The 24617-nt window shown below is 59.2% G+C and overlaps 1 protein-coding gene across 1 annotated transcript in view; it reads right to left on the reverse strand.

The window, feature by feature from the left end:
- Positions 1-13901: 13901 nt before the first annotated feature.
- NOP58 (NOP58 ribonucleoprotein) overlaps positions 13902-24617 on the reverse strand; it is a 34054-nt gene continuing 23338 nt past the window's right edge. Inside the window, exons 11-15 of the mRNA XM_088460708.1 lie at positions 23106-23240; positions 21976-22037; positions 21467-21624; positions 20047-20153; positions 13902-14250 (exon numbers count right to left, since the gene is read on the reverse strand). Of these exons, the coding sequence (XP_088316834.1) occupies positions 14194-14250; positions 20047-20153; positions 21467-21624; positions 21976-22037; positions 23106-23240 (519 nt within the window). The 3' untranslated portion in view covers positions 13902-14193. The remainder of the gene's footprint in view (positions 14251-20046; positions 20154-21466; positions 21625-21975; positions 22038-23105; positions 23241-24617) is intronic.

Raw genomic sequence — 24617 nt, forward strand, 5'->3', positions numbered from 1 at the left:
CCGCTCTGAAGATAGTAAAAAACAAGAGATATGGTAAGAACTTACCTTTGTTATCTGTTTCTACGAAGTCCATAGGGTCCACAGGGTGACCTTGGGGTATAGCTGGATCCTGGATCCTCGGGCACCACGGAGTTAAAGTTTTCAGCTGCTCCCAGGATGCACTTGGGTCCATCCTCCCCTATACCCCGCCCCCGAGCCACAGGCACCTCAGTTGGTAAGCAGCCCAGGCCGGAGGAGGAGACGAAACAGAGAGAAGGAAGACTGGAACACACAAGAACCATACTCACAGAAATGGGAGACGGAAAACCGGTGACCAGTCACAGAGCCCATATGAAGCCAGGTGCGTCAGGGCGGGTGCCCTGTGGACCCTATGGACTTCGTAGAAACAGAGATAACAAAGGTAAGTTCTTACCATCTCTTTTCTACTTCAGGGTCCATAGGGGTCCACAGGGTGACCTTGGGGATGTCCCATAGCAGTCCAACTAAGGGCGGGGACGCTCCTGTGCTGATAGGAGAACCCGGCGCCCAAAGGATGCATCCTGAGAAGCAAAGGTGTCAAACACATAGAACCTCAAAAAGGTCTGAATGGAAGACCAGGTGGCCGCCTTACAGAGCTGAACAGCAGAGGCGCCACGGCTAGCAGCCCAAGAAGGGCCCACGGACCGAGTGGAATAAGCCTTAACAGAGGCTGGAACAGGTAAACCCTCCTGCATATAAGCCTCAATAATAACAGAACGAAGCCAACGGGCTAGAGTCTGTTTGTTGGCAGGCCAACCCCTCTTGTGAAAACCAAAGAGGATAAACAAAGAATCCGACTTCCTCACCGAACTAGTCCAGTCCACATAAACCTGGAGTGCACGGACAACGTGCCGAAAGATCAGGCGACTGAAAGGCTGGTACAACAATTTCCTGATTAATGTGGAACCTGGAAACCACCTTAGGCAGAAAATCAGGACGAGTGCGAAGCACCGCTCTGTCCTGATGAAAAACCAGAAAAGGGGGACGACAGGAAAGCGCCCCCAAATCCGAAACCCTCCTGGCAGAAGCAATTGCCAAGAGGAAAACAGTCTTAAAAGTTAGCCACTTGAGCTCCACTGACTCCAAGGGCTCAAAAGGAGGACCCTGTAAGGCCCGAAGAACCACCGCCAAATCCCACGGGGCCACAGGTGGCACAAAGGGAGGCTGGATTCTTAAAACACCCTGGAAAAAGGTGTGTACATCCGGCATAGCAGCAATCCTGCGCTGGAACCACACCGACAGAGCAGACACGTGCACATTCAGTGAGGAAAGACGTAATCCTAAGTCCAAACCCAACTGAAGGAAAGCCAGAATATGCGAAACCCGGAACACCTGGGGATCATATCTTCTGGCCTCGCACCACTGAAAGTAAGTGTGCCACACTCTGTGGTAGATCCTCGTGGAAGCAGGCTTGCGCGCCCTCAGCATGGTAGTAATAACTGAGCTAGAAAAGCCCCGAGACCTCAGGACAGCTGTCTCAAGAGCCACGCCGTCAAAGATAGTTGACCCAGATCCGGGTGAAGACAGGGCCCCTGAGACAACAGGTCCCGTCGTTGAGGTAGGAGGTACGGAGCGTCGATGGACAGGCTCCGCAGATCGGAGTACCATGGCCTTCTGGGCCACCAGGATCAGTGTGCCTCCGTCCTGCTTGAACTTGCGCAGGACCCGAGGCAGCAGAGATATCGGAGGGAACCAGTAAAACAGGCGAAACAACCATTTCACCGACAGCGCGTCTATTAGACTTGCGCCTGTGTCCCTTGTCCTTGACCCGTATACGGGCAGCTTGTGATTGTGACGGGACGCCATCAGGTCCAGTTCCGGCAGCCCCCACTTGTCCACGAGTAGTTGGAATACCTCTGGATGAAGCGACCATTCCCCGGGATGCACGTCGTAACGGCTGAGGAAGTCCGCCTCCCAATTGAGGACTCCCGGGATGAAGACTGCCGAGAGAGCTGGAAGATAGCGCTCCGCCCAAGCCAGGACGCGGGAAACCTCCGACATCGCAGCTCGACTGCGAGTCCCTCCCTGGTGATTGATGTACGCCACCGTGGTGGCGTTGTCCGACTACACCTGAACGGCCCTTCCGTGAAGAGCGGTGCCGGACGACTGCAGGGCTCTGTACACTGCCCGCAGTTCCAGGATGTTGAAGGGAAGAATCGCTTCCTCCGCCGACCAACGACCCTGAAGTGACAAGGAGCCTGTCACCGCCCCCCAACCCCGGAGACTGGCATCTGTCGTGAGCAGAACCCATTCCGGGATCCAAAAGGGGCGCCCCTCAAGGAGATGAACCGTCTGTAGCCACCAGGCCAGGGACAGACGCACCTCCGAGGACAACACCAGCATCTGAGAGCGGATCCTGTGTGGCAATCCGTTCCATTCCAAAAGAATCAGCCTCTGCAGGGGCCTGGAATGGAACTGGCCAAACTCCACCATGTCGAATGCCGACACCATGGACCCCAAAACTCTCATCGCTAAGTGCACCGACACTCTGCCCCTGCTCAGACAACTGTGAATCCGCAGCTGTAAGGAGGAGACCTTCTCTGGAGTCAGAAAAATCCGTTGTTGACGAGAGTCCAGAAGGGCCCCCAAATGAACCATCCGCTGAGATGGGATGAGGGAGGACTTATTCCAGTTGATCAACCACCCGTGCGCGCCTGTAGACAAGCGACCGTCAGGTGGAGATGCTGGATCAGTACCTCCGGGGAGCTTGCCAGCAAGAGGAGGTAGTCTAGATACGGTAGCAACCGTATCCCCTGGCTCCGAAGGTGAGCCGCCATGACCGCCATCACCTTGGTAAATACCCTTGGTGCCGTGGAGAGACCAAAGGGTAGAGCCCTGAATTGGTAGTGGTTGTGGAGAATAGCAAACCGCAGAAACCGTTGGTGCAAAGTTGCTATAGGCACATGGAGGTAGGCGTCCTGGATATCCAGGGAGACCATATAATCCCCCGGTTCCATCGCCAGAATGATGGAACGCAAAGTTTCCATCCTGAATTTGGGAACCCTGAGAAATCTGTTCAGGGACTTTAAATTGAGGATGGGGCGATGAGAGCCATTGGGTTTCTGCACCAGAAACAGCGTAGAGTAATACCCCATCCCACATTGAGATTGTGGCACGGGTATAATGACCCCCGCCGTCAGCAAGGCCTCTATGGCTTCCTGAACCTGCAAGGCCTTGGTTTTGTCCTGAGAGGGACTCGTGCAAAAAAACTGGCGAGGCGGCCTGTGCCGAAAAGACAAAGCGTACCCCTGGGAGACCACTTCTCGCACCCAGGCACCCGTGGTGGTATTGTGCCAGCACTGGGCGAATTGAAGAAGTCGGCCTGCCACTCTGGGGTCCCCCAGAGGGAGGCCCACCCCATCATGCCGAAGGCTTATCTTCTTGCTTGGAAGAAGGGCGCCTAGCACTCCAGGCTTGCTTCTTTGGCTTTGAGGCGGTCTTGGTTGTGGACTGCCTCGGGAAGGACTGACCTTTTGCCTTGCCCTGAACCCGAAAGGAGCGAAAGGCCGAGCTCCGTACCTTAGCAGGTGTCGTAGCTGAAGGGAGGAAGGCTGACTTGGACTTTGCCAGGGTATCTACTATTTTGTCCAGGTCCGGACCAAGTAGTAACTCTCCATTAAAAGGTAAGGCCTCCAAGCCTTTCTTTGAATCAGCGTCTGCTCTCCAAGACCTCAACCACAAGGATCTGCGAGCAGACACTGCTGCCGCCGAAACCCTAGAGGTCAGCAAGCTAGCATCCAAAGATGCTTCTCCAAAGTAGGAAGCGGCATCTCTCATCTGTCCTAACAACGCCCTCTGGACATCCGGAGCTTCATCCGTAAACGTATCCTCCAAGGCGTTGACCCAACCCTCAATGGCCTTGGCCACCCAGGAGATGGCCATGGACGGCCGGGCTACAGCCCCTGAGAGAGAATAAATAGACTTTAGACAAGTCTCCACCTTCCTGTCCGTAGGATCCTTCAGCGAGGATATAGACGGCAATGGCAAAGTAGCACTCCTGATGAGGCGTGTTACATGGGAATCAACCGCAGGCGGAGTTTCCCATTTCTTACAATGCGCCTCCGGAAACGGATAGTTGGACGCCAACCGCTTCTGTGGCAGAAATCGCTTACTGGGCGTCTGCCAGGCCACCGCTATGTGATCCGTCAACTGATCAGACAAAGGGAACGCTGCAGAAGTAACCTTAGCTTTTTTAAAACTAGGATACCTCGACTTGGGAGCGGGAGCCTCATCCTCAATCAGAAGAATGGCCCGCACCGCCCTAACCAGAGCCCGCACATTGATGGAAGACTTAGTGTCTACCTCCTGGACTGAGACATCTGAGGCTGAGTCATCCTGCACCTCGCCATCATCCAAGGACCCCTCAGAGTCCGAAAAATGCGCAGCCTGCGCCATAACTGTGCGTTTAGACGCCCTGGAGGGCACGTCGCTGCGCAACATCGACTGAAAAGCCGAAGATGCTGCCGCCAAATCTTGGACAGTGTGGGAAAGCGCATCCACCCAGGGTGGAGGAGCTGCCACAGGATCCTGAAACGGCACCACAGCCTGCTGCGCCACAGGGGTGGACTGTATATACATTGGCAACCCCGCATACGGACCAACAGGCTGAGACCCCGGGGGAGTCTGCAATAATTGTGGGACACCCGGGGAAAGGGGGATGGTAGGCTGGGGCAACGCCCTAGTAGGGACGGCAGTCGGGACCGACAGACGGTCCGCGATGGACACCAGCACCTGGGAAAACATCGCCCATGGCGGCTCCTGCGACATAGGAGGTTTAGACGTACCAGGGATCGCATGGCACCGTCCGCACAGGCCGTCCTGCGACAAATCCTCCCTATCCACTCTTGCAGAAAAGCGCCTGCAGGTGAACAATACCGGAGCCACGGAGTGCTCAATCTCCTCCTCAGACATGACCGACTATATAATTAAATATACAGTTATGACACAGGAAGAAAATGTGCGCACTCACCCGTGTGCTGAACAACAGCCCACAATATGGTACTGTGTAGCACACAACTGTATGTGACGGACCTCACAAAACAAGAGATATGGTAAGAACTTACCTTTGTTATCTCTGTTTCTACGAAGTCCATAGGGTCCACAGGGTTGACCTTGGGGTTATAGCTGGAACAGGATCCTTGGGCACCACACAGTTAAGCTTTTAGCTCCCAGGATGCACTTGGGTCCTCCTCTATACCCCGCCCCCGAGCCACAGGCACCTCAGTTGGTAAGCAGCCTAGGCCGGAGGAGAATATGGAACAGAGAGAAGGAAGACTGGAACACACAAGAAACCATACTCACAGCAATAGGAGACGGAAAACCGGTGACCAGCCACACAGCCCATTTGAAGCCAGGTGCGTCAGGGCGGGCGCCCTGTGGACCCCATGGACTTCGTAGAAACAGAGATAACAAAGGTAAGTTCTTACTATATCTCTTGTTTTCTACTTCAGGGTCCATAGGGGGTCCACAGGGTTGACCTTGGGGATGTCCCAAAGCAGTTCAACTAAGGGCGGGGACGCTCCTGTGCTGAAAGGAACACCCGGCGCCCAAAGGAAGCATCCTGAGAGGCGAAGGTGTCAAACGCATAGAACCTCAAAAACGTTTGAATAGAAGACCAAGTGGCCGCCTTACACAGCTGAACAGCAGAAGCGCCACGTCTAGCAGCCCAAGAGGGACCCACAGAACGAGTGGAACGAGCCTTAACAGAGGCTGGCACAGGTAAACCCTCTTGTGCATAAGCCTCACAAATAACGGAACGAAGCCAACGGGCTAATGTTTGTTTGTTGGCAGGCCAACCCCTCTTGTGAAAACCAAAGAGGATAAACAAGGAACCAGACTTCCTAACCGAAGTCGTCCGGTCTACATAAATTCTAAGCGCCCGGACCACATCTAAGGAAGTCTCACCAGCTGAAAGACCAGGGGACTGAAAAGCTGGCACAACAAGTTCCTGATTAATGTGGAACTTCGAGACCACTTTGGGCAAAAACTCTGGACGAGTGCGGAGCACCGCTCTGTCCTGGTGAAAAATCAGGAAAGGAGGGCGACAGGAAAGCGCCCCCAATTCAGACACCCTCCTGGCCGAAGCAATTGCCAGGAGAAAAACCGTCTTAAATGTCAGCCACTTGAGCTCCACCGCCTCAAGAGGCTCAAACGGAGGACCCTGCAGGACCCGTAGCACCACCGCCAAGTCCCAAGGAGCCACAGGAGGCACAAAGGGAGGCTGGATCCTGAGAACACCCTGGAAAAAGGTGTGAACGTCTGGTAGTATTGCAATCCGCCGTTGAAACCACACGGACAAGGCGGACACATGAACCTTCAGAGATGCAAGGCGTAAGCCGAGATCCAATCCTGACTGAAGAAATTCCAAGATCCTAGAAACTCGGAACACCTGAGGATCATAATGTCTGGACTCACACCACTGAAAGTAAGTGTGCCACACTCTGTGATAAATCCGTGCTGAAGCAGGCTTGCGTGCCCGGAGCATGGTACCAATAACCGAACTGGAGAAGCCCCGAGACCTCAAGACGGCTGTCTCAAGAGCCACGCCGTCAAAGACAGCCGACCCAGATCCGGGTAAAGGCAGGGCCCCTGAGACAACAGGTCCCGACGCTGAGGAAGAAGGTACGGAGCGTCGATGGAGAGGCTCCTGAGATCGGAGTACCAAGGACGTCTGGGCCACGCCGGAGCTACCAGCACGAGCATGCCGCCGTCCTGCTTGAATTTCCGCAGAACCCGAGGAAGCAGGGATAGCGGAGGAAACAGATACGCCAGGTGAAACGTCCATTTCACCGACAGCGCGTCCACCAGACTTGCACCTGCGTCTCTTGTCCTTGACCCGTAAACGGGCAACTTGTGATTGTGACGGGAGGCCATCAAGTCCAGCTCCGGCAGTCCCCACCTGTCCACGAGTAGCTGAAACACCTCTGGGTGAAGCGACCATTCCCCGGGATGCACGTCGTGACGGCTGAGGAAGTCCGCCTCCCAATTGAGGACTCCGGGGATGAAGACCGCCGAGATCGCCGGAATGTGACCCTCCGCCCAAGTCAGGATACGAGACACCTCCGACATAGCTGCCTGACTGCGAGTTCCGCCTTGGTGGTTGATATACGCCACCGTGGTGGCGTTGTCTGACTGCACCTGTACCGCCCTTCCGTGAAGAGCGGGGCCGGACGACTGCAGGGCCCTGTATACTGCCCGCAGTTCCAGGATGTTGATGGGGAGAAGTGCTTCTTCCGCTGACCAACGACCCTGAAGCGACAAAGAGCCGGTCACTGCCCCCCAACCCCGGAGACTGGCATCCGTCGTGAGCAGGACCCAGTCCGGGATCCAAAATGGGCGCCCCTCGACCAGATGAGCTGTCTGAAGCCACCAAGCCAAAGATTGCCGAACGTCCGGAGACAACACCAGCACCTGAGAGCGGATCCGGTGAGGTAACCCGTTCCATTCTGATAGAATCAGCCCCTGCAGGGGCCGGGAATGAAACTGGGCAAATTCCACCATGTCGAATGTCGACACCATGGACCCCAGAACTCTCATAGCCGAATGGACCGACAAGCGGCAACGGCTCAGGCAACTGTGTATCCGCAGCTGTAGGGAGGCGACCTTCTCTGGAGTCAGGAAGATCCTTTGCTGACGCGAATCCAGCAGGGCTCCCAAATGAACCATCCGCTGAGATGGAATCAGGGAGGACTTTTTCCAATTTATCAACCACCCGTGTGCTTGCAGGCAAGCGATTGTCAGGTGGAGATGTTGAAGCAGTACCTCCGGGGAGCTCGCCAGCAACAGGAGGTCGTCCAGATACGGCAGCAGCCGTACATTCTGGTTCCGAAGATGTGCGGCCATGACCGCCATAATCTTCGTGAACACCCTCGGTGCCGTGGAGAGACCAAAGGGTAGCGCCCGGAACTGATAGTGGTGTTGAAGGATAGCGAACCTCAGATACCGCTGGTGTGAAGATGCTATCGGAACATGGAGGTAGGCGTCCTGGATGTCCAGGGACACCATGTAATCCCCCGGTTCCATCGCCAGAATGATGGAACGTAACGTTTCCATCCTGAACTTGGGAACTCTGAGGAATCTGTTCAGAGACTTCAAGTTGAGGATAGGGCGATGAGAACCATTGGGTTTCTGCACCAGAAACAGAGACGAATAATACCCCGTCCCTCGTTGTGATAGAGGAACGGGAACAATGACCCCTGCTTTCAGCAAGGACTCTATAGCCTCCTGAACCTGTAACGCCTTGGTCTTGTCCTGAGAAGGACTTGTGCAGAAAAACTGGTGGGGTGGTCTGTGCCGAAAAGACAGGGCGTACCCCTGGGAGACCACTTCTCGAACCCAGGCATCCGTGGTGGTATTGTGCCAGCACTGGGCAAATAGAAGAAGTCGGCCTCCCACTCTGAGGTCCCCCAGAGGGAGGCCCGTCCCATCAGGCCGCAGGTTTATCTTCCTGCTTGGAAGAAGGGCGCCGAGCACTCCAGACTTGCTTCTTGGGTTTAGAGGCAGTCTTACTCGCAGACTGTCTCGGGAAGGACTGACCTTTCGCCTTACCCTGAACCCGAAAGGAACGAAAAGCCGAACTCCGAACCTTAGCAGGCAGTGCCGCCGAAGGGAGGAAGGCCGACTTGGATTTAGCCAGGGTGTCCACTATTTTGTCCAAGTCCGGACCAAATAGTAATTCACCATTGAAAGGTAAGGCCTCCAGACCCTTCTTTGAATCAGAGTCCGCTCTCCAGGACCGCAACCACAAGGATCGGCGGCCAGACACCGCTGCAGCCGATACCCGCGAGGTCAGCAGACTAGCATCTAAAGAAGCTTCACCAATGTAAGAAGCAGCGTCCCTCATTTGTCCCAACAACGCCCGCTGGACATCCGGAGCGTCGTCTGGGAAGGTATCTTCCAATGCATTGGCCCACCCCTCAATGGCCTTGGCCACCCAGGAGATGGCCATAGACGGTCGGGCCACCGCCCCGGAGAGGGAGTAAATAGACTTTAAGCAAGTCTCAACTTTCCTGTCCATGGGATCCTTCAGCGAGGATATCGACGGTAATGGTAAGGTGGCGCCCCGAGTTAAACGGGTGACATTGGAATCCACCGCCGGTGGAGTTTCCCATTTTTTACAATGTGCCTCAGGGAAGGGGTAATTAGAAGCCAACCGCTTCTGAGGAAGGAATCTCTTACTGGGCGCCTGCCAAGCTACCGCCATATGATCCGTCAACTGATCCGACAGGGGAAACACAGCAGAAGCCACCTTAGTCTTTTTGAAACTAGGAAACTTCGACTTAGGAACCGGTGCCTCATCCTCTATAAGAAGAATAGCTCGCACCGCCCTAACTAGTGCTCGCACATTAATGGACGACTTGGTATCCATTTCCTGGACCGAGGCGTCCGAGTCAGTGTCATCAGGGACCTCCCCATCATCTGAGGAACCCTCTGAGTCCGATACCTGATCAGCCCGTGTCATGAGTGGGCGTTTAGAAATCCTAGAAGGCATGTCAGTCTGCAACATTGACTGAAAAGCCGAGGAAGCGGCCGCCAAATTTTGCACGGAGTTGGAGAGCACATCCACCCATGGTGGAGGCGTCGCCATAGGGGCCTGAAAAGGTACCACAGGCTGCTGCGGCACAGGGGAAGCCTGTATATACATAGGCAACCCCGCATAGGGACCAACTGATTGAGACCCAGGAGGACTCCGCAATAACTGCGGGACACCCGGGGAATGGGGGATGGTCGGCTGGGGCACCGCCCTAGTAGGGAGAGCAGTCGGGACCGACAGACGGTCTGCAATAGACACCAGCACTTGAGAAAACATCGCCCACGGTGGTTCCTGCGCCAGAGAAGGTCTGGATGGGCCAGGAGCCACCTGGCATCGACTACACAGGCCATCCTGTGACAAATCCTCCCTATCTACTCCTGCAGAACAGCGTCCGCAGGAGGCCAACACCGGAGCCACTGAGCGCTCAACCTCCTCGTCTGACATGACAGAATATATTATATATCTGGCACCAGGGTAGAAGTAAAACGCACTCACCGGTGTGCTGAACAACAGCCCACAATATGGCACTGAGTAGCACACAACTGTATGTGACGGACCTCACAAATACGTGATCTATATAAGTGAGGTCAGCAGAAACGCCCCTCCCCCACACACCTGTAGGGCTTGTAGGAGAAGTAAAGGGATAGGTATAAGCTGACAGTAAGCGGAAAATAAGCACAGACAGGCAGCACTAGCAAAAGTCACATACCATGCAGGAAGATATACTCACTGCACCTTTCCACTACAATCAACCTGCCCAGATTCAGTGTCTGGGAGGGCTATAGTGCTGTGTACGCTGTCCTTAATCAGGGGAGAGGTACACAGGGGGACCGGTCTGCGTGCTCCCTGAGATCTGCGCTGCCACTGGGAAAATGGCCGCTGGAGACGTCAGAGGAGGAGTGGCCGAGTGAACTGCAGCTCAGGGACGCTAGACATGCAGGCTGAAAATCGCGCTGAGCTGAGGGGAGGAGCCGCTGAACAGGGAAGGCTTTCTCCCCTGGCTGGCCATAACCCCAGGGATGCTGGCTTTCCGCTTGCCCCTTTATCCCTGGTGGTCTAGTGGTCCCACGGGTTATGGGGGGGGCCCGCCGCCACTGCCAGCAGCCTCCGGTCTGTCCCCCGGACCGGAGGCTAAAGGACTGCATTTAAGGTATTCCGCGCGCCGCTGCTAGCCAGCAACGCGCGGCTTACCTGAATCCCCGGCGACTCCGGCAGCAGTCCTGGGAGGTAGACAGAGTCCGGCTAGTACGGACTCTGTCCTCCCGCCGCGATCCCCAGATCAGTACTGGCGTCGCTGCGCCAGTCGGGGATCAGAGCGGCAGCGTGGGCGTCTGTACAGACAGCCCTTCGCTGCCGTCTGTAGTAAAAAGAGAAACTAAAATAAATAAAATCTATTAGAAAATAAAAAGCTTCTGGGGGCTGCTCCTGCAGCCCCCCTGCGCGGTGACCGAGTCCGGCCGGGCACCAGCTTACACTGAGGTGCCTGTGGCTCGGGGTATAGAGGAGGACCCAAGTGCATCCTGGGAGCTAAAAGATTAACTGTGTGGTGCCCATGGATCCTGTTCCAGCTATAACCCCAAGGTCAACCCTGTGGACCCCCTATGGACCCTGAAGTAGAAATACGTGATTTATATAGGTGAGGTCTGTAGAAACGCCCCTCCCCCACACACCTGTAGGGCTACGGAGAAGTAAAGGGATAGGTATAAGCTGACAGTAAGTAGAAATTAGCACAGACAGGCAGCACTAGTAAAAGTCACATACCATGCAGGAAGATATACTCACTGCACCTTTCCACTACAATCACCCTCCCAGATTCAGTGTCTGGGAGGGCTATAGTGCTGTGTACACTGTCCTTGTCGGGGGAGAGGTACACAGGGGGACCGGTCCGCGTGCTCCCTGAGAGTATCCGCACTGCCACAGAGAAAATGGCTGCTGGAGACCTCAGAGGAGGAGTGGCCGAGTAGCTGCAGCTCAGCGACGCCAGACTACGTGCTGAAAGGCGCGCTGAGCTGAGGGGAGGAGCCGCTAGACAGGGAAGGCTTCCTCCCCTGGCTTGCAAATTAACCCCCAAGGTTGCCGGCATCCCGCTTGCCTTATTTACCCTGGTGGTCTAGTGGTCTGGCGGGGTATGCCTCCAATGGAGGGGGGGGCCCGCCGCCACCGCTAGCGCCCCTGGTCTGTCCCCTAGAACCGGGGGCATGGGACTGCATTTTTAAAATTAGCGGTGCGCGGCTTACCTGGATCTCCCCGGCGTCTCCGGCAGCAGTCCCGGGGGAAACCAGAGTCCGGCTAGTACAGACTCTGGCTTCCCCCGCCGCGATCCCCAGGTCAGTGCCGGCGTCGCGGCGCCAGCAGGGAGAAGGAGCAGCAGCGTGGGCGTCTGTACAGACAGCCCATCGCTGCCGCTCTGAAGAAAAACTTATTGAAAATAAGCAGGGTCACCGCAGGGTGACTCGACTCTGGCCGGGAACCATCTTAAACTGAGGTGCCTGTGGCTCGGGGGCGGGGTATAGGGGAGGATGGACCCAAGTGCATCCTGGGAGCAGCTGAAAGCTTTAACTCCGTGGTGCCAGAGGATCCAGCTATACCCCAAGGTCACCCTGTGGACCCTGAAGTAGAAATAAACTCTTCTTTTCTTCTTTGTAAAAATAAAATAAAAACAAAGCTTAGGAGCTGCTTATGCAGCCCCACTGCGCCAGGGTGACCAGACTCTGGCCGGGCACCAACTAAAACTGAGGGGCCTGTGGCTCGAGGGCGGGGTATAGAGGAGGACGGACCCAAATGCATCCTGGGGAGCAGCAAAGCTTTAACTGCATGGTGCCCGTGGATCCAGATCCAGCTATACTCCAAGGTCAACCCTGTGGACCCCCTATGGACCCTGAAGTAGAAATACAGATTCCCTTAAGACAACTGTTCTTTTTCAGATATTCCCCAGATAGAGTGGCTGGTTTACCTGAAACAGTCCTCAGATTAAATGTAAGTGGGCAGGTGACTAGGAGGCTGACTGGCTGCACAGTCTGGAAAGCTGGGTACACACTAGACAATATGTTGGACGATTTGTCATTTTGAGGCAAATTGTCCAGTGTGTATGCACTATTGAGCGCTCTCATATGTCGTTCATCTCAAGCTCCGTTGGCAGACGCCATGCTTCTGGATGCAGCAGGGGGGGGGGGGGGGGGGGGGGGGGGAGAACGATATATTGGGTGGTCGTACACCAGATCGTGCAGTGTACCCAGCTTAAGAGAACCCTTGGTGAGGGTCATTGCTGCACTGGAAGGATACTTCATAGCGTCCCCCTTATGATGCCATCAGTTGTGCTGCCTCTATCTAATTGGTCTAAAGGTTTGGCAAAGATGAGATGTTAATGTAACAGAAAAAGCCCCAAATTCATTATGGAATTGAGACGCTTTGGTGAGTGGTCAGAGACCTTCTAATACATTGTTCTGATGCATGTGCTAAAGCTGAAGACAAATATCTTTAATAAGGACAGAGCGTTATTATGTAACCTGAGCAGGTTTTCCGTCTTGCTCCTAGGCTGGCTGTAAGCCGTGTCACAAGCGGTGACAGGATGGGCAGCGCACGGGAGAGAGATTTCCAATACAAACTAGGCTGTGACCCAGCCAGAGGATTCGGCGTCAGACTGTGCGACTCCTATAGCAAAGATCCATCTCTCCGGACAAACTATAGCGTAGTACGATGGCGGGCCAACATGTGGGCAGCACTAACGTGGAGCCAGAACTAAAACTATCACATCTACATCATGTCAAAGTTATGAACAATGTAGACAAACAAAGCTACAAAATCCCCCACTCAGGACGGAAACCTCAAGACTAGGGGCGCGCACACACCAGATGACAGGGGCGCGCACACAGCAGACGACAGGGGCGCGCACACACCAGACGATATTTTGCACGATTCACCCGATCTCAACGCATCGGAAGGTCAAATCATGTAAAATGTGTCCACTCACTATAATGATGCCGATGGGTGTCCCCGCAGGTCGTCACCCGATCTCAACGCATCGGAAGGTCAAATCATGTAAAATGTGTCCACTCACTATAATGATGCCGATGGGTGTCCCCGCAGGTCGTCAGTCGTATCTTCAGATCTTGCCTACAGCAGGAGAGATCTGCAAATCTCTGCACGACACACAACAGATTATTGGTCAGATCGGACACTTAGGTTCATGGGAAATCGCTCACGATATGGCAGAGTGAGCACATGGTCCCACCCCTTCAGATGCGAGGAGTGTGGGGTGAGATCTCTAGGTCGTGTCCCCAATACACGGAGAGCACCCACAAACCGTCATTAAAGCTCGACCCACGGAATGAATTTGTAAATGAGACCGGAATGATAATGGTGATAACAGTGTATTGGTTAGATAGGAAAGTGTACGGACCACAATCAGAAACGTGAGCCATCTATACACAAAGTCAGCAAATCATTCTCCATCTACAAAACACAAGTCCATTAATTCAGGCCAAGATGTATAAAAAAATAACGGGAACTTCCCGCTTTGTGGATATAGATAGGAGGACGTCATCACTGAGGCACCTTTCCCACATCTGGAAAAGTGCTGGTAAATGGCTGCCCCCTAGTAACAGGGTCATCAGTTCATAAAGGAAACATCATCCACAATGTGATCAGTCGTCCTCTTCCTCCTGCTTAATCTTCTTTTTCTTCTTCTTCTTCTTAGAAGGCTGTAAGGATAGAAGAGGACATTACAACCTGTGTACAGATACCCGCTGCTTACATCGGGGGAGACAGGGCGGAGGCGAGGGGGGGGGAGACAGGGCGGAGGCGAGGGGGGGGGGAGACAGGGCGGAGGCGAGGGGGGGGGGGAGACAGGGCCGAGGCGAGGGGGGGGGGGAGACAGGGCCGAGGCGAGGGGGGGGGGGAGACAGGGCCGAGGCGAGGGGGGGGGGGAGACAGGGCCGAGGCGAGGGGGGGGGGGAGACAGGGCCGAGGCGAGGGGGGGGGGGAGACAGGGCCGAGGCGAGGGGGGGGGGAGACAGGGCGGAGGCGAGGGGGGGGGGAGACAGGGCGGAGGCGAGGGGGGGGGGAGACAGGGCGGAGGCGAGGGGGGGGGAGACAGGGCGGAGGCGAGGGGGGGGGAGACAGGGCGGAGGCGAGGGGGGGGGAGACAGGGCGGAGGCGAGGGGGGGGGAGACAGGGCGGAGGCGAGGGGGGGGGAGACAGGGCGGAGGCGAGGGGGGGGGAGACAGGGCGGAGGCGAGGGGGGGGGAGACAGGGCGGAGGCGAGGGGGGGGGAGACAGGGCGGAGGCGAGGGGGGGGGAGACAGGGCGGAGGCGAGGGGGGGGGAGACAGGGCGGAGGCGAGGGGGGGGGAGACAGGGCGGAGGCGAGGGGGGGGAGACAGGGCGGAGGCGAGGGGGGGGGAGACAGGGCGGAGGCGAGGGGGGGGGAGACAGGGCGGAGGCGAGGGGGGGGGAGACAGGGCGGAGGCGAGGGGGGGGGAGACAGGGCGGAGGCGAGGGGGGGGGGAGACAGGGCGGAGGCGAGGGGGGGGGAGACAGGGCGGAGGCGAGGGGGGGGGAGACAGGGCGGAGGCGAGGGGGGGGGAGACAGGGCGGAGGCGAGGGGGGGGAGACAGGGCGGAGGCGAGGGGGGGGGAGACAGGGCGGAGGCGAGGGGGGGGAGACAGGGCGGAGGCGAGGGGGGGGGGAGACAGGGCGGAGGCGAGGGGGGGGGAGACAGGGCGGAGGCGAGGGGGGGGGAGACAGGGCGGAGGCGAGGGGGGGGAGACAGGGCGGAGGCGAGGGGGGGGGAGACAGGGCGGAGGCGAGGGGGGGGGAGACAGGGCGGAGGCGAGGGGGGGGGAGACAGGGCGGAGGCGAGGGGGGGGGAGACAGGGCGGAGGCGAGGGGGGGGGAGACAGGGCGGAGGCGAGGGGGGGGGAGACAGGGCGGAGGCGAGGGGGGGGGAGACAGGGCGGAGGCGAGGGGGGGGGAGACAGGGCGGAGGCGAGGGGGGGGGAGACAGGGCGGAGGCGAGGGGGGGGAGACAGGGCGGAGGCGAGGGGGGGGGAGACAGGGCGGAGGCGAGGGGGGGGGAGACAGGGCGGAGGCGAGGGGGGGGGAGACAGGGCGGAGGCGAGGGGGGGGGAGACAGGGCGGAGGCGAGGGGGGGGGAGACAGGGCGGAGGCGAGGGGGGGGGAGACAGGGCGGAGGCGAGGGGGGGGGAGACAGGGCGGAGGCGAGGGGGGGGAGACAGGGCGGAGGCGAGGGGGGGGGAGACAGGGCGGAGGCGAGGGGGGGGGAGACAGGGCGGAGGCGAGGGGGGGGGAGACAGGGCGGAGGCGAGGGGGGGGGAGACAGGGCGGAGGCGAGGGGGGGGGAGACAGGGCGGAGGCGAGGGGGGGGGAGACAGGGCGGAGGCGAGGGGGGGGGAGACAGGGCGGAGGCGAGGGGGGGGGAGACAGGGCGGAGGCGAGGGGGGGGGAGACAGGGCGGAGGCGAGGGGGGGGGAGACAGGGCGGAGGCGAGGGGGGGGAGACAGGGCGGAGGCGAGGGGGGGGGAGACAGGGCGGAGGCGAGGGGGGGGGAGACAGGGCGGAGGCGAGGGGGGGGGAGACAGGGCGGAGGCGAGGGGGGGGAGACAGGGCGGAGGCGAGGGGGGGGGAGACAGGGCGGAGGCGAGGGGGGGGGAGACAGGGCGGAGGCGAGGGGGGGGGAGACAGGGCGGAGGCGAGGGGGGGGAGACAGGGCGGAGGCGAGGGGGGGGGAGACAGGGCGGAGGCGAGGGGGGGGGAGACAGGGCGGAGGCGAGGGGGGGGGAGACAGGGCGGAGGCGAGGGGGGGGAGACAGGGCGGAGGCGAGGGGGGGGGAGACAGGGCGGAGGCGAGGGGGGGGGAGACAGGGCGGAGGCGAGGGGGGGGGAGACAGGGCGGAGGCGAGGGGGGGGGAGACAGGGCGGAGGCGAGGGGGGGGAGACAGGGCGGAGGCGAGGGGGGGGGGAGACAGGGCGGAGGCGAGGGGGGGGGAGACAGGGCGGAGGCGAGGGGGGGGGAGACAGGGCGGAGGCGAGGGGGGGGGAGACAGGGCGGAGGCGAGGGGGGGGGAGACAGGGCGGAGGCGAGGGGGGGGGAGACAGGGCGGAGGCGAGGGGGGGGAGACAGGGCGGAGGCGAGGGGGGGTGGTTGTAAACAATATGCTCAAGGAGTTTGGAAGCAAAAGGGAGGAGAGAGATGGGTTGGTAGTTGGAGAGTATGTTAGGATCCAGGGTAGGTTTTTTAAGAATGGGGAGACAGGGCGGAGGCGAGGGGGGGGGGAGACAGGGCGGGGAGGCGAGGGGGGGGGAGACAGGGCGGAGGCGAGGGGGGGGGAGACAGGGCGGAGGCGAGGGGGGGGGGAGACAGGGCGGAGGCGAGGGGGGGGGAGACAGGGCGGAGGCGAGGGGGGGGGGAGACAGGGCGGAGGCGAGGGGGGGGGAGACAGGGCGGAGGCGAGGGGGGGGGAGACAGGGCGGAGGCGAGGGGGGGGGAGACAGGGCGGAGGCGAGGGGGGGGGGGAGACAGGGCGGAGGCGAGGGGGGGGGGAGACAGGGCGGAGGCGAGGGGGGGGGGAGACAGGGCGGAGGCGAGGGGGGGGGGAGACAGGGCGGAGGCGAGGGGGGGGGGAGACAGGGCGGAGGCGAGGGGGGGGGGGAGACAGGGCGGAGGCGAGGGGGGGGGGAGACAGGGCGGAGGCGAGGGGGGGGGGGAGACAGGGCGGAGGCGAGGGGGGGGGAGACAGGGCGGAGGCGAGGGGGGGGGGAGACAGGGCGGAGGCGAGGGGGGGGGGAGACAGGGCGGAGGCGAGGGGGGGGGAGACAGGGCGGAGGCGAGGGGGGGGGGAGACAGGGCGGAGGCGAGGGGGGGGGGAGACAGGGCGGAGGCGAGGGGGGGGGAGACAGGGCGGAGGCGAGGGGGGGGGAGACAGGGCGGAGGCGAGGGGGGGGGAGACAGGGCGGAGGCGAGGGGGGGGGGAGACAGGGCGGAGGCGAGGGGGGGGGGAGACAGGGCGGAGGCGAGGGGGGGGGGAGACAGGGCGGAGGCGAGGGGGGGGGGAGACAGGGCGGAGGCGAGGGGGGGGGGAGACAGGGCGGAGGCGAGGGGGGGGGGAGACAGGGCGGAGGCGAGGGGGGGGGAGACAGGGCGGAGGCGAGGGGGGGGGGAGACAGGGCGGAGGCGAGGGGGGGGGAGACAGGGCGGAGGCGAGGGGGGGGGAGACAGGGCGGAGGCGAGGGGGGGGGAGACAGGGCGGAGGCGAGGGGGGGGGGAGACAGGGCGGAGGCGAGGGGGGGGGAGACAGGGCGGAGGCGAGGGGGGGGGAGACAGGGCGGAGGCGAGGGGGGGGGGAGACAGGGCGGAGGCGAGGGGGGGGGAGACAGGGCGGAGGCGAGGGGGGGGGGAGACAGGGCGGAGGCGAGGGGGGGGAGACAGGGCGGAGGCGAGGGGGGGGAGACAGGGCGGAGGCGAGGGGGGGGGAGACAGGGCGGAGGCGAGGGGGGGGGGAGACAGGGCGGAGGCGAGGGGGGGGGAGACAGGGCGGAGGCGAGGGGGGGGAGACAGGGCGGAGGCGAGGGGGGGGGGAGACAGGGCGGAGGCGAGGGGGGGGGGAGACAGGGCGGAGGCGAGGGGGGGGGAGACAGGGCGGAGGCGAGGGGGGGGGAGGACAGGGCGGAGGCGAGGGGGGGGGAGACAGGGCGGAGGCGAGGGGGGGGGAGACAGGGCGGAGGCGAGGGGGGGGGGAGACAGGGCGGAGGCGAGGGGGGGGGAGACAGGGCGGAGGCGAGGGGGGGGGAGACAGGGCGGAGGCGAGGGGGGGGGAGACAGGGCGGGAGGCGAGGGGGGGGGAGACAGGGCGGAGGCGAGGGGGGGGGAGACAGGGCGGAGGCGAGGGGGGGGGAGACAGGGCGGAGGCGAGGGGGGGGGAGACAGGGCGGAGGCGAGGGGGGGGGAGACAGGGCGGAGGCGAGGGGGGGGGAGACAGGGCGGAGGCGAGGGGGGGGGGAGACAGGGCGGAGGCGAGGGGGGGGGAGACAGGGCGGAGGCGAGGGGGGGGGAGACAGGGCGGAGGCGAGGGGGGGGGAGACAGGGCGGAGGCGAGGGGGGGGGAGACAGGGCGGAGGCGAGGGGGGGGGAGACAGGGCGGAGGCGAGGGGGGGGGAGACAGGGCGGAGGCGAGGGGGGGGGAGACAGGGCGGAGGCGAGGGGGGGGGAGACAGGGTGGAGGCGAGGGGGGGGGAGACAGGGCTGGAGGCGAGGGGGGGGGAGACAGGGTGGAGGCGAGGGGGGGGGAGACAGGGTGGAGGCGAGGGGGGGGAGACAGGGTGGAGGCGAGGGGGGGGGAGACAGGGTGGAGGCGAGGGGGGGGGGAGACAGGGTGGAGGCGAGGGGGGGGGGAGACAGGGTGGAGGCGAGGGGGGGGGAGACAGGGTGGAGGCGAGGGGGGGGGAGACAGGGTGGAGGCGAGGGGGGGGGGAGACAGGGTGGAGGCGAGGGGGGGGGGAGACAGGGTGGAGGCGAGGGGGGGGGAGACAGGGTGGAGGCGAGGGGGGGGGGAGACAGGGTGGAGGCGAGGGGGGGGGAGACAGGGTGGAGGCGAGGGGGGGGGAGACAGGGTGGAGGCGAGGGGGGGGGGAGACAGGGTGGAGGCGAGGGGGGGGGGAGACAGGGTGGAGGCGAGGGGGGGGGAGACAGGGTGGAGGCGAGGGGGGGGGAGACAGGGTGGAGGCGAGGGGGGGGGAGACAGGGTGGAGGCGAGGGGGGGGGAGACAGGGTGGAGGCGAGGGGGGGGGGAGACAGGGTGGAGGCGAGGGGGGGGGAGACAGGGTGGAGGCGAGGGGGGGGGGAGACAGGGTGGAGGCGAGGGGGGGGGGAGACAGGGTGGAGGCGAGGGGGGGGGGAGACAGGGTGGAGGCGAGGGGGGGGGGGAGACAGGGTGGAGGCGAGGGGGGGGGAGACAGGGTGGAGGCGAGGGGGGAGGGAGACAGGGTGGAGGCGAGGGGGGGGGGAGACAGGGTGGAGGCGAGGGGGGGGGAGACAGGGTGGAGGCGAGGGGGGGGGAGACAGGGTGGAGGCGAGGGGGGGGGGAGACAGGGTGGAGGCGAGGGGGGGGGAGACAGGGTGGAGGCGAGGGGGGGGGAGACAGGGTGGAGGCGAGGGCGGGGGGGGGAGACAGGGTGGAGGCGAGGGGGGGGGGGAGACAGGGTGGAGGCGAGGGGGGGGGAGACAGGGTGGAGGCGAGGGGGGGGGAGACAGGGTGGAGGCGAGGGGGGGGGGAGACAGGGTGGAGGCGAGGGGGGGGGGAGACAGGGTGGAGGCGAGGGGGGGGGAGACAGGGTGGAGGCGAGGGGGGGGGGAGACAGGGTGGAGGCGAGGGGGGGGAGACAGGGTGGAGGCGAGGGGGGGGGGGGAGACAGGGTGGAGGCGAGGGGGGGGGAGACAGGGTGGAGGCGGGGGGTTATGATGGAGACAGAGTAGAGGCTGACCTCATCAGCGGTGCTAGTTGTAGGCTCTTCCTCATACGTGTCCAATGGTTCCTCTTTAATCTTTTTCTTTTTCTTCTTTGGGGGTTCGTCAACTTCTTCTGGCTCTTCTGGAAATAAATACAATGTAATTATGCAGAGCATGGTCTGAAGATTAGAAATCTGATTTATATGGCGCCATCAAGTATCTATAATACTGTACATGGAGGACAACAGGGAAATACAATACAGTATAAAAGGAATAAAGATATTACAGAGGCAAAAATGAACATTAAATGATGAAATAAAATGGGACTTATAACAGTAGCAGGTGGTGACTTGTGCCAGGGAAGGTCGGACAAAAAGGACCAGAGTCACCGACTGAGTGGGAGCGCACTGGCGCAAAGGATAGTGGTAAAGATGGAGGGTCCTGCTCGTAAGAATGTACCATCTAAAGCAGGTGTGGGCTTGTTTCAGGGCAAGCTGGGATGTGTAGTTCAACATCATCTGGAGGGTTGCTTATTTACCCACCCCTAATGTAAAGTGTTGGTGGAGTTATATGGGTAGGTATACTGGGAAGAGATGAGGAGGGAGGACATACAGCCAATGTGAGAAGACAGAGAGGGGGCTTTTACGAACAGAAATCCTTATAGGGTGGTTATAGGGACCGGAGAAGCCTTCAGAGACTATCAGCGATGCCGGAGGGGCGACGGACAGAGACTATCAGCGATACCGGAGGGGCGACGGACAGAGGCGATGCCGGAGAGGCGACGGACAGAGACGATCAGCGATGCCGGAGGGGCGATTGAGGGCCAAGTGGCAGTGAGGGAAGAGGGGTACATAGAGGATGACGCTCATGCAGTAAGGGAAGAGGGGTACATAGAGGATGACGCTCATGCAGTGGGGGAAGAGGGGTATATAGAGGATGACGCTCATGCAGTGGGGGAAGAGGGGTATATAGAGGATGACGCTCATGCAGTGAGTGAAGAGGAGTATATAGAGGATGACGCTCATGCAGTGAGGGAAGAGGAGTATATAGAGGATGACACTCATGCCACAGACTTGTGGGACAGGAAAGCGGATTGTTGCTATCACTAAGCGTGAGATGGGAAGGAAAAGGGAGCCCTGGGAAATGGGGTGCGGGAGGAGTATATAATAGTCCTAAGTGCTGGTACATCCGGGAAGAGACCAGTGTGAGGGAGGGTGGGGCGAGGTCGGTGTCTCACCAGCATGAAGGGGGCATCGCAGACTGATGGAACTCATGAGATCACACATGGAGGGGAGGGGAAGGGGACCAAGGATATGGGTCTGTACTTTTACATTGAGAAAACTAGGAAGGGACCTTACACCAATGTAGGGGTGTCAGAAACGCATACTGCCGCCGCCAAATGAGCACAGTAAGTTTCTCAAGTGTTTTTTTTTTTTTTAGTACATGAGCACGTACCTTTTACTACAAGGACCTCTGTTATTTTGGACTTTTTGGTTTTTTTTACTTTGCCCTCAGGCGGTTGCTCTTCCTCCTGTTCCACTTCTTCAAACTTCCGCTTTTTGGGAACTGCCGGCAGAGTGGAGTCTCCGGATGGGTCATAAGTTCTGACCTCACTGACAGCAGAGAAAGTGTAAGACAGCATTACTATAGAGCCTCACCGTAACACGAGACCTCGGGGCCCACGCCATACACAACACACGAAACCGCGGGGCCCACGCCATACACAACACACGAGACCGCGGGGCCCACGCCATACACAACACACGAGACCCACGCCATACACAACACACGAGACCCACGCCATACACAACACACGAGACCGCGGGGCCCACGCCATACACAACACACGAGACCGCGGGGCCCACGCCATACACAACACACGAGACCGCGGGTCCCAACGCCATACACAACACACGAAAAAGTAAGAATATCTGATTACATAGACTCCAGTTTGTGGGAATTACCTTTTATGCTGATATTTGTCTGCTCTGGCGAGTGCTTTCCCCGTGCCGCTAATTCTCTTCATCTAGGGAGAGGAAAAGGAGCTCAGTACAAGGCCAGGTTCTGGGTATCAGACACTATACAGTCCTGTACAATGCAGGAAGAGAGCATCTCAGTACAAGGCCAGGTTCTGGGTATCAGACACTATACAGTCCTGTACAATGCAGGAAGAGAGCATCTCAGTACAAGGCCAGGTTCTGGGTATCAGACACTATACAGTCCTGTACAATGCAGGAAGAGGAGCTCAGTACAAGGCCAGGTTCTGGGTATCAGACACTATACAGTCCTGTACAATGCAGGAAGAGCATCTCAGTACAAGGCCAGGTTCTGGGTGTCAGACACTATACAGTCCTGTACAATGCAGGAAGAGAGCATCTCAGTACAAGGCCAGGTTCTGGGTGTCAGACACTATACAGTCCTGTACAATGCAGGAAGAGGAGCTCAGTACAAGGCCAGGTTCTGGGTGTCAGACACTATACAGTCCTGTACAATGCAGGAAGAGCATCTCAGTACAAGGCCAGGTTCTGGGTATCCGACACTATACAGTCCTGTACAATGCAGGAAGAGCATCTCAGTACAAGGCCAGGTTCTGGGTGTCAGACACTATACAGTCCTGTACAATGCAGGAAGAGGAGCTCAGTACAAGGCCAGGTTCTGGGTGTCAGACACTATACAGTCCTGTACAATGCAGGAAGAGAGCATCTCAGTACAAGGCCAGGTTCTGGGTGTCAGACACTATACAGTCCTGTACAATGCAGGAAGAGGAGCTCAGTACAAGGCCAGGTTCTGGGTGTCAGACACTATACAGTCCTGTACAATGCAGGAAGAGCATCTCAGTACAAGGCCAGGTTCTGGGTATCCGACACTATACAGTCCTGTACAATGCAGGAAGAGCATCTCAGTACAAGGCCAGGTTCTGGGTATCAGACACTATACAGTCCTGTACAATGCAGGAAGAGAGCAGCAGAGTAGTTGCATTGGGTCTCAGATGAGGTAGTGACTGATATTGCCCTCATAGAAATATCAGGCAATAGAAAGGGGTCATCATCACAGACCACAAGCCCCGGATGTTACGGGTGCTCGGCGTACATACCCCTTTCTCCTCCAGGTTCCGTAGACGCGCCTCCAGCTTCGCCCTGGTTTCCACTCCCAGTTCTGCATTCGTGTCCTCTCCAAGGGCATCATATCGGATGGCGAGCGCGGCCTTCGCAGCCAGCATACGGGAAATCTGAGGGAGGAAGTGAAGTAGGTCTGTAAGCCTGAAAATACGCGTTTTCTAAATTTACACACAAATCATACTATATACTTTCTTGGTCTTACTTGCACAGAACAAAAAAAGTTACTTTGTTACTAGTTTGCACCAAAATTATATACATTGCAAATTAAACCGTCAATTTTCAGTGAATTGTCAGCCCGTCAGTTACATGACACCACGTGCATCTTCTAAACATTTTTTCAATTGAACAGAGTTCCACAAAAGATGCATTGCGCGGTCCGTACACAATGGCGAGATGTGTCGCTACATGGAGCGCGTTACTGCACCACGTCATTCATTGCATCTTCCCATTTTCCGTGCAGCAAAGCAGATGGACGGACTGGGCGTACACTCTATACGGTGTGTGAGACATATTGTTATGGTCCAAGACGGTATGATATATCATAGTGTGTACACAAGCTTACAGCATAGCTCCAGGGTAATGTCTCATACTACCCACAGGCAAATATGGTTTATATACCCAACAAATGAGAACTGGGTGATCTCCGTTATACAGCAGTGTGACCACACACGCGACAAGGGCAGACTGACGCAGTGCAGATGGTACAATGTGACAAGCTCAGACAGTGACAGAGATACAGTATATCAGCTATAGAGCAGTGTAATGACCGGGTAAGACTGGCACAGTGGTGCACATGGTACAATGTGACAAGCTCAGACAGTGAGAGATACAGCATATCAGCTATAGAGCAGTGTAATGACCGGGTAAGACTGGCACAGTGGTGCACATGGTACAATGTGACAAGCTCAGACAGTGACAGAGATACAGTATATCAGCTATAGAGCAGTGTAATGACCGGGTATGACAGGCACAGTGGTGCACATGGTACAATGTGACAAGCTCAGACAGTGACAGATACAGCATATCAGCTATAGAGCAGTGTAATGACCGGGTATGACAGGCACAGTGGTGCACATGGTACAATGTGACAAGCTCAGACAGTGACAGATACAGCATATCAGCTATAGAGCAGTGTAATGACCGGGTATGACAGGCACAGTGGTGCACATGGTACAATGTGACAAGCTTAGACAGTGACAGATACAGCATATCAGCTATAGAGCAGTGTAATGACCGGGTATGACAGGCACAGTGGTGCACATGGTACAATGTGACAAGCTCAGACAGTGACAGATACCGCCTATCAGCTATAGAGCAGTGTAACGACCGGGTAAGACTGGCACAGTGGTGCACATGGTACAATGTGACAAGCTCAGACAGTGACAGATACAGCATATCAGCTATAGAGCAGTGTAATGACCGGGTATGACAGGCACAGTGGTGCACATGGTACAATGTGACAAGCTCAGACAGTGACAGATACAGCA

This window comes from Taudactylus pleione, unplaced genomic scaffold (assembly GCF_031769625.1).
Source record: "Taudactylus pleione unplaced genomic scaffold, aTauple2 ptg000976l, whole genome shotgun sequence".
In the NCBI taxonomy this organism is placed as follows: Eukaryota; Metazoa; Chordata; class Amphibia; order Anura; family Myobatrachidae; genus Taudactylus; species Taudactylus pleione.